Source organism: Elephas maximus, chromosome 3 (assembly GCF_024166365.1).
Source record: "Elephas maximus indicus isolate mEleMax1 chromosome 3, mEleMax1 primary haplotype, whole genome shotgun sequence".
NCBI classification, from domain to species: Eukaryota; Metazoa; Chordata; class Mammalia; order Proboscidea; family Elephantidae; genus Elephas; species Elephas maximus.
Window position 1 is genome coordinate 18,912,675 of NC_064821.1, and position 10,587 is coordinate 18,923,261.

General features: G+C 38.0%; 1 protein-coding gene across 1 annotated transcript; it reads right to left on the minus strand.

The window, feature by feature from the left end:
• Positions 1 to 632: 632 nt before the first annotated feature.
• Positions 633 to 1,376, minus strand: LOC126070979 (olfactory receptor 7G3-like; the record flags this gene model as incomplete). The annotated part of the gene is made up of 1 exon (XM_049875295.1): positions 633 to 1,376. A coding segment is annotated over one exon (744 nt), but the record flags the coding sequence as incomplete, so codon positions are not given.
• Positions 1,377 to 10,587: the final 9,211 nt, after the last annotated feature.

Sequence of the window (10,587 nt, forward strand, 5' to 3'; positions counted from 1 at the left end):
AAGCGTTAGCCAATGAAAACCTTATGAATAGCAGCTGAACATTGTCTGATATAGTGCTGGAAGATGAGCCCCCCAGGTTGGAAGGCACTCAAAAGATGACTGGGGAAGAGCTATCTCCTCAAAGTAGAGATGACCTTAAAATGTACAATAATGGTAAACCAATAAAAATCCTGAGGAAAGTGGAAAATATGTGAGAACAAGAAATAATAAGCCTTATATATTATGGCAACATATAGAACACAGTGGTCCTAGTTAAATTTTATTGAGTATTAGGTGCCAGGCATTGTATTAAGTGCTTGTGGTGGTTATACGAATTAACTTCTCAAGAGAAAACATACTCTACATTGTCAGTATAAAGCTCTCATAGCAATTATTTTCTCCCAGACAGAACTTTGATTAGAAAGGGATATATGATGCTATTCTCAGTGATCATATGGGAGGAGATATCCTCTGTATGATTCTATGGAAAGGTCTATTAATACTAAGTCCTCTATTAACAATAGGTCCAAGGACAGTCTATTTTGTGTCTCTGAGCTTGATGTCTGGTTATGACAGCTGAGTCTGTTGCAGCCATCTGTGACTCTGTCACTTTGATGCAATCTAGAAATCCAAACCCAAAGGAGATAATATAATCACTGAAAAGCAGGTGTGCACCTGATAATGCTCCTAAAAGCTCCCTTCATGTCCCTGTTTCTCAGACTGTAGATGAAGGGATTCATCATGGGAGTAACTACAGCGTACAGCATTGAAGCTACTGCAGTCTTTCTGGAAGAGTGTGTAAATGTTGTACTCATATACGCACCTAAAGTTGTCCCATAGAATAAGGAAACAACTGAAAGGTGAGAACCACAGGCAGAAAAAGCTTTATACTTTCCACCTGCTGAAGGTATTCTCAAAATGGAAGAGACAATTTGAGTATAAGAGAAAATGATTCCAGAGAAAGGAAGAGCACCCAGTATGCTAGCCGTAAAACATAGGATGATGTTATTGATGAGGGTTTCAGAACAGGCAACTCTGATCACCTGAACAACTTCACAGAAGAAGTAAGGAATTTCCAGGTCTGTGCAGAAGGACAGTTGCAACAACATCAGACTGTGGAGCAGGGCATCCAAAATGCTAACGAGCAAGGAGACTAGAATCAGCAGGCCACAGAGGCGGGGATTTATGATAGCTGTGTATCTCAGTGGGTGACAAATGGCCACATAGCAGTCATAGGCCATTACTGAAAGGAGAAAACTTTCCAAACTACCAAAAATCAGGACAAAGCAGGTCTGGGTGAGGCATCCTGCATAAGTGATGCTCTGATTCTGTGCTTGGAGGTTCACCAGCATCTTTGGAATCATGGTGGTGCTGAAACAGATGTCAGTAAATGAGAGATTGGAAAGAAAGAAGTACATGGGGGTGTGGAGGTGGGGGTCAGAGCTGACGGCCAGGATGATGAGCAGGTTTCCCAGGACAGTGACCAGATACATGGACAAAAACAGGCTAAAAAGGAGAGGCTGCACTTTGGGATCCTCTGTCAGTGCCAGGAGAAGGAATTCTGAAACTTCTGTTTGGTTTCTAGGTTCCATATTGTTGATGGATCTGATAGAGATGATGAGGTGACTTACAATCAAATGTCAGCAAACACCATCTTGGGATGGGAATGGGAGGAATGGAGGGGAATGCAGGAATACAATGGTGATACTGTCAGTGTGCACATTATTTGGCAAAACAAAAACCAAAAAAGACCAGAAGCTGATATAGCAGAGTGTCAATATTTATTTACTTTGGAAAGGGGTGAAAGGGTAGTCATTTTTTTTTTTTTATGGGAACAAGAGGAGTGGAGGTGAATACAGAAGCGCTACCATCTGCATGCATATTATTTGGTTATTTAAAAAAGATGCAGAAGCTGATATAGCAGAGTGTGAACATTTATTTATTTTGGAAAGGGTGAGAGGGTGGTCTTTTTTTTATTACTCCCTTTGTGCTATTATCATTTTAAATATTCGGTAATTTTATAGAGAAAATTAGACACACTCTGGAGGCAGCCTGATGAGTCTGTGTCAGATTCCACTGCTTTCCTCAGAAATCAGAATTGGGCAACAGAAATACAGGTATCCCCTGTTTTTGAAAGTTCACTTTATGCCACTTTGCTTTTTCAAAAGACCCACATCAGTGCTTGTTTGCTTTGCTAACAAAAAGAAATTTGACTTGGATTTTCACTTTTACAAAAAAAGGAGAAACTCGAAACCAGCGTTCAGTGTTTTGCAGTGGGCCTTTAAATAGGCATTGAACCCCTCCTAGTGATAAGAGACTCTCCCAGAGCTCCTTCTCTTAAAACTACGCTCAGCATTAAACTGCCATAGCTTTGAAATGTGTGTATCAACACTATATGTTAGCATTATTTTAGGTTATATATGTTATTTGGTATGAAATAATGGGTTATGTTTTGAGTCTGGCAACTCTCAAAAATTTTTTTCAAATAAATTTATGGTAATTGCTTCTTCATTTTACACCATTTCGACTTATGAAAGGATTCATAGGAACACTCTACTTTCAGATAGCGGGGGTAACCTGTAATACAAATGTGTGTTAAAAACCAGGAAAGGGAAGGTAAAGTGATGTTGATAAACCCTCTTCACCACTACAAGAGTGTTAGTAAATGTCAGAATCTTAAAACAGTCATTCTGTCTGAGAAGGGGCAGGCTTCTGGTCGGGAGGAAAATGGTCCTTGCCACTGTGGAGAGAGAGGAGGACACTAGCAGAATCACAACTCCTTGCCATCAGTGCAAAGATTCAAGGAAACATGTCAGGAATTTGGGAGACAGGCAGGAGGTTAGGGGTGACTTGATTCCAATCATTTCATGCTCATACTATCTTCACATGCATCATTCTGCTGGATGAACCTGTATTAAAACACCTGTCCTCATTTCCAAACATTAACTAAGGGATTTCGGTTACCTGACTGGCATCAGTGAGGAATAACGCTTGGCATCTGCCCTGGATGTTGGATGGTGTAGATGGAAGAGCTTTCCTTAGGAAAGGCAGAGGGACCAAGTTGAGGCACCAGGCTCCCCGGCAAGAGGGTCATCTGTGGGTGGGGTATCAGGTGTGCTGCTTCTTGATGGGAGAGGAATACGAAAGTGGTACCGTCTGCATGCATCTTCGGGTATTAAAGTGAGTGAGTGAGGTGGTTACACGTAGATTATTTGCAGTCTCTGTGTCCCTGGGGGCTCAATATCCAAAGCTCCTCATTAACCAAATACTTTTACTGACATTCTGATCCCACTGCAAATCTTAAAAGACCAAAACAATAGAAGGTAGAGTTCAGGATGGCTGATTCCCAGCCCCTAGGAGACCAGCTGCAAGCCATTTACCTCTTTCTACCTGTTTCTCTCACCTCCAAGTCACATACCTTGTACAGGTGGATATACCTTGCTTCTCTAATTGGATTGCAGTCGTTTTTGAGTACAACTGAAAGCATCTCTATCTTACCAATGATGTTAGAAAGCCTGATTGCAATTTTAGCTGTGAGGTTTTAATGTATGTATGACGGTACAAATATTATATTTAGAAATATAGCCAAGTTATAGTAAAATGCAAATATGGAGGATTGTTTCTTTGTAAGTGTCATTGAATATCCCTGATCCTTAATCTTTATACATTTGCATAGAGCATATTTCAAGCCATTCTCTGTGATCACTTTTGACTGTGATCACTACACACAGACCTGTTACTCCCTTTTTAGGGTTTCATAATCAGCTTTTTTTTGCTGTGTCCCAATAATTTTGATACACATTTTTCTTCACATTAGTGGAATATGGTTTGATATTTTGGCTCTTGATTTTTAATGGAGTCATGAGAAATCACAATATCACTGGCTGGCACTAGTATGGAGGTTTATCCTTACTCTCAGTGGATTTAGTTTGATGACAAAAAGTATTTAATATACGAAGATGGTGTTCCATGTGAATATTCACTTAAAAATCTTCATCTTTAATGGATTCAATATTTTCATGTGTTTATCAATTTATTTTACTACATGTTAACTGTTTCTGTATGAATTTTGCTTTCTAATCTGTAGTATTCTTGGTATATTATTTGAAAAACAATTTGAGATAAGATGGCTTTATGTCTCTCTTCATCATCTTAACCTCATTCACTTCAAACATATGACATAATAAAAAATAAGAAGGCATAGTGGCTTCAAAAAGAAGAATGTAAACTACCGAACTCTTCCATTCAAATAGAATCTGCCCGTCATAGTTTTTTTCCACTGTTTTTTTTTCTTCTGCTTTAAGTGAAATTTTACAGTTTAAGTTAGTTTCTCATACAAATATTTATACACATTGTCATGTGATGCTAGTTGCTCTCCCTGTAATGTGACAGCACACTCCTCCTTTCCACCCTGGATTTCCTGTGTCCATTCAACCAGCTCTTGTCCCTTTTTGCCTTCTCATCTCTTCCTCTGGACAAGAGCTGCCCATTTAGTATCACGTACCTACTTGTTATTATTACCTACTTGAGCTAAGAAGCACTGTCTTCATGAGTATTATTTTATGTCTTGTAGTCAAGTCTCATCTTTGTCTACACAGTTGGTTTCGAGAATGGTTTCAGTTCTGGGTTAACAGAGAGTTGGGGGGCCATGTCTTCTGGGGTCCCTGCAGTCTCAATCAGACCATTAAGTCTGGCCTTTTTACTAGAATTTGAGTTCTGCATCCCATTTTTCTCCTGCTTCATCAAGGACTGTCTGTTCAGTTCCCTAGGGGTCAGGGCAGTCATTGGTGGTAGCTGGACACTAACTAGTTCTTCTGGTCTCAGGCTGATGGAGTCTCTGGTTTCTGTGGCCCTTTCTGTCTCTTGGGCTCATATTTCCCTTGTGTCTTTGGTGTTCTTCATTCTCCTTTGCTCCAGGTGGGTTGGGAACAATTGATGCATTGTAGATGGCTGCTTGTTGGCTTTTAAAACCCTAGACATGACTCATCAAATTGAGATGCAGAACATTTTCTTGATAAATGTTGTTATGCCAATTGACCTAGATGTCCCCTTAAACCATGGTCCCTAGACCCCTGTCTCTGCTACTCTGTCCTTTGAAGTGTTTGGTTATATTCAGGAAACTTCTTACCTTTTGGTTTAGTCCAGTTGTGCTGACTTCCCCTGTATTGTATGTTGTTTTTCCCTTCACCTAAAATAATTCTTGTCTACTGTCTAGTTAGTGAATGTTTAAACATTTTCTTCAGTTTTTATAATAGTGGTCTCATACAATATTTGTCCTTTTGCGACTGACTAATTTCACTCAGCATAATGCCTTCCAGATTCATCCATGTTATGAGATGTCTCGCAGATTCATCATTGTTCTTTATCATTGCATAGTATTCCGTTGTGGGAATATACCATAATTTGTTCGTCCATTTGTCTGTTCATGGTACCTACATTTTTTTATTTTTTGCTATTGTGAACAGTGCTGCAATGAACATGGGTGTGCATGTATCTATTCATGTGACAGCTCTTCTTTCTCTACGATATAATCCAAGGAGTAGGGTTGCTGGATTGTATAGTACTTCTCTTTTTTTTTAATTGTGTTTTAAGAGGACATTTACAATTCAACTCATTTTCTCATACAAAAACGAATGTACATATTGTTATGTGACCCTAATTTCTCTCCCTATAATGTGACAGCACACTCCTCCTCTCCACCCTGTATTTCCCATGCCCATTCAACCAGCTCCTGTCCCCCTCTGCCTTTTCATCTCGCCTCCTGACAGAAGCTGCCCACATAGTCTCATGTGTCTACTTGAGCTAAGAAGCACACTACTCACCAGTATCATTTTATGGCTTATAGTCCAGTGTAATCTTTGTCTGAAGAGTTGGCTTCAGGAATGGTTTTAGTTTTGGGCTAACAAAGAGTCTGGGGGCCATGTCCTCTGGGGTCCCTCTAGTCTCAGTGAGACCATTAATTCTGGTCTTCATACTAGAATTTGAGACCTCCAATCATACTTTTCTCCTGCTCCATCAGGGATTCTCTGTTGTGTTCCCTGTCAGGGCCCTTACTGGTGGTAGCTGGATACCATCTAGTTCTTCCAGTCTCAGGCCGATGGACACTCTGGTTTTTGTGGCCCTTCCTGTCTCTTGGGGTCATATTTTCCTGTTGTCTTTGGTGGTCTTCATTATCCTTTGCTCCAGGTGGTTTGAGACCAATTAATGAATCTTAGATGCCTGCTTGCTAGAATTTAAACCCTAGACATCACTCGCCGCAGTGGGATGAAGAACATTTTCTTAATACACTTTGTTATGCCAATTGACCTAGATGTCCCCTGAAACCATAGTCCCCAGACCCTGCTACTCTGACCCTCGAAGTGTTTGGTTGTATTCAGGAAACTTCTTAGCTTTGGATACAGTCCAGTTGTGCTGACTTCCCTTGTATTGTGTGTTGTCCTTCCCTTCACCAAAAAGAATTCTTGTCTACTACCTAGTTAGTGAATATCCTTCTCCTTCCCTCTCACCCTCATAACCATCAAAGAATGTTTTCTCCTGTGTTTAAACATTTTCTTGAGTTCTTATAATAGTGGTCTCCTCTAATATTTGTCCTTTCTTGACTGACTAATTTCACTTAGCATAATTCTTCCAGCTTCATCCATGTTATGAGATGTTTCACAGATTTATCCTTGTTCTTTATCTATTCCTTTGTGTGAATATAGCATAATTTGTTTATCCATTCATCTGTTGATGGGCAGCTTGGTTGTTGCCAACTTTTTGCTATTGTAAACAGTGCTGCAATGAACATGGGTGTCCATATATCCATTTGTGTGAGGGCTCTTATTTCTCTAGGATACATTCCAAGGAGTGGGATTGCTGGATTGTATGGTACTTCTATTCGTAGCTTTTTAAGGAAGCGTCAAAACGATTTCCAAAGTAGTTTTACCATTTGACGTTCCCACCAGCAGTGTGTAAGTGTTCCAGTCTCTCCACGACCTCTCCAACATTCATTATTTTGTGTTTTTTGGATTAATGCTAGCCTTGCTGGAGTGAGATGGTATATCATTGTAGTTGTGATTCGCATTTCTCTAATGGCTAATGATCCTGAGCATTTCCTCTTGTACCTGTTAGCCACCTGGATGTCTTCCTTGGTGAAGTGCTGTTCATATCCTTTGCCCATTTTTTAATTGGGTTGTCTTTTTGTTGCTGAGGTTTTGCAGTATCTTGTAAATTTTAGAGACTAGACTCTAATTGGATTGCCAAAAATCTTTTCCCAGTGCATAGGTTGTCTTTTTACTCTTTGGGTGACTTTTTTGGTTGAGCATAAGTGTTTGATTTTTAAGAGCTCCCAGTAAACTAGTTTCTCTTCTGGTGTTTGTGCATTGTTAGAAATGTTTGTATTCTCTATGCCATGTATTAGGGTTCCTAGCATTGTCCCTATTTTTTTTTTCCATGATCCTTTTCATTTTAGAGTTTATATTTAGGTCTTTGCTCCATTTTGAATTAGTTTTTGTGCTTGGTTTGAGGTATGGGTCTTGTTTCTTTTCTTTTTTTTGCAGATGGATATCCAGTTATGCCAGCACCATTTGTTAAAAAGAGACTCTCTTTTTCCCACTTAACGGACTTTGGGCCTTTGTCAAATACCAGCTGCTCATAAGTGGATGAATTTACGTCTGGACTCCCAATTCTGTTCCATTGACCTATATAGCTGTTGTTGTACCAGTACCATGCTGTTTTGACTATTGTGGCAGTATAATAAAAAAAAAAAAAAATAGGTTCTAAAATTAGGTAGTGTGAGGCCTCCCACTTTGTTCTTCTTCTTCACTAATGCTTTACTTATCTAGGGCCTCTACCCTTTCCATATGAAGCTGGTGATGTGTTTCTCCATCTCATTTAAAAATGTTGGAATTTGGATTAGGATCACATTGTATCTGTAGATCACAATGGGTAGAATTGACATTTTCTCAGTGTTGAGTCTTCCTATCCATAAGCAGTGTATGTTTTTTCCCTTATGTAAGTCTCATTTGGTTTCTTGTGGTACTGTCTTGTAGTTTTCTTTGCATAGTTGTTTTACATCTCTGGTTAGACTTATTCCTAAGTATTTTACACTTTTGGGTGCTATTGTAAATGGTATTGACTTGGTGATTTCCTCTATGTGATGTCCTATGTTCATGAGGGATATTGGTCTGCAATTTTGTGATTTTTTACCTGGTTTTGGTATCAGGGTTATGCTAGCTACTTAGAATGAGTTTGAGAGTATTCCGTCCTTTTCTTTTGTCTGAAATATCTTTAGTAGTAGTGGTGTTAACTCTTCCCTGAAAGTTTGGTAAAATTCTCCAGTGAAGTCGTCAAGGCCAGGGTTTTTTTTTTTTTTTTTTTTTGAGAGTTTTTTAATAACTTTTCCAATCTCTTCTCTTGTTATGGTTCTGTACAGGTTTTCAACATTACTTTGTGTAAGTTTGAGTAGGTAGTGTGTTACTAGAAATTTGTGCATTTCCTCTAGATTTTTGAGTTTGTTGGAACATAATTTTTCATAGTATTCTGCTATAATTATTTTATTTTCAGTTGGGTCTGTCATGATATTACCCATCTCATTGCTTATTTGGGTTATTTGCTTTCTCTCCTGTTTTTCTTTTGTCAGCTTGGCTAATGGTTTATTGTAATTTTTTTTTTTTATTCTTTCCCAAGAATCAACTTTGTTAAATCTTTCAATTGTTTTTCTATTCTCTATTTCATTTAATTCTGCTCTAGTTTTTTGTTATTTGCTTTCTTCTGGTGCCCATGGACTTCTTTTGCTGTTCCCTTTCTACTTGTTAAAGTTCTGGGTTACCGTTTTGATTTTGGCCCTCTCTTCTTTTTGGATGTGTGCCTTTTTTGTTGTAAACTGACCTCAGAGCACTGCTTTTGCTGTATCCCAAAGGTTCTGGTACAATGTGTTTTCATTCTCATTTGATTCTGTGAATTTTTTTTTATTCCAACCTTAATTTCTTCTATAACCCAGTAGTTTTTGAGAAAGCCGTTGTTCCCTTTTCATGTGTTTGTTTGTTTTCCCTTTTATTGATTTCCACTTTTTTGGCTTTATGACCAGAAAAGATGCTGTGTAATATTTTGATGTTTTGGATTCTGTTAAGGCTTGCTTTGTGGCCTAATATGTAGTCTATTCTGGAGAATGTTCCATGCGTGTTTGAAAAGAAAGTATACTTGGCTGCTGTTGGGTGGAGTGTCCTGTATAAGTGTATGAGATCCAGTTGGTTGATTGTGGCATTTAGATCTTCCTTTTTTCTTTACTGAGGTTCTTTCTGGATGTTCTGTTCTTCCCTGGAAGTGGAATCTTGAAGTCTTCTACTATTATTGTGGAGCTGTCTGTTTCTCTTTTCAATGCTGTTAGAGTTTATGTATTTTGGAGCCCTTTCATTGGGTGTATAAATACTTATTATGGTTATGTCCTTCTAGTATATTGACCCTTTAATCATTATATAGTGTCCTTCCTTAACCTTTGTGGTTGATCTTGCTTTAAAGTCTGTTTTGTCAGACATTAATATTGCCACTCCTACTCTTTTTTTTATTGTTGTTTGCTTGATATATATTCTTTTCTCCATCCTTTGAGTTTTAGTTTGTATCTTTAAGTCTAAGGTGTGTCTTCTGTAGGCAGCATATAGAAAGTTCGTGTTTTTTAATCCGTTCTGCTACTCTCTGTCTCTTTATTGGTGCATTCAGTCCACTTACATTCAGCATAATTATTGATAGGTATGAGTTTAGTGCTGTCATTTTGATGTTTTTTTTTGTGTGTGTGGGTTTATTTGTTCCACTTACTTTTCTGTGCTCATTCTTTTTTTGTATGCATTTTTTTTTCATCTTTTGCATTTTTGTTCATTTTGTATTTGCTTAGTCTTTATATTTTCCTTTTTTAATTTTGATGTGTAGGATTGTTAGTTTCCTTTGTGGTTACCTTAATATTTACCTCTATTTTTCTAAGTTTAAACTAATCTTCTATTTCTTTATATCACCTAGACTTTTTCTCCATATGAAAGACCTATGACTACATTGTTTAGTCCCTCTTTTTTGTTTTAATGTTGTCATCTTTTAGGTATTGACTTCTCTCTTTCCCTATTTTTAGTGTTTTAGCTTGGATTTATTTTTATGACTACCGTATCTTAATTGATAATTGACTGTTTTGTCCTGTGTTCTAGTCTTGAGTTGTTATCTGATGTTATTGATTTCCTAATCAGAGGGCTCCCTTTACTGTTTCTTGTAATCTTCATTTGGTTTTTGCAAATTCCCTAAACTTCTGCTCATCTGGGAATGCCCTAATTTCACTACCATATTTGAGAGATAGTTTTGGTGGATACATAATACTTGGCTGGCATTTTTTTTTTCTTTTTCCCTTCAAGGCTTTATATATGTCATCCAATTGCCTTCTTGCCTGCATAGTTTCTGCTGAGAAGTCAGAGGGTACTCTTATGGACTCTCCTTTGTCATTTACTTTTCACTTTTCCCTAGACACTTTTAAAATTTTTTCTTTACCTTTGGTTTTGGCAAGTTTGTTTATATTATGTCTTTATGCTTTTCTTTTGGAATCTACTTCACGTGGGTTCAGTGATCTTTTTGTATAGATATTTTCTCATCTTT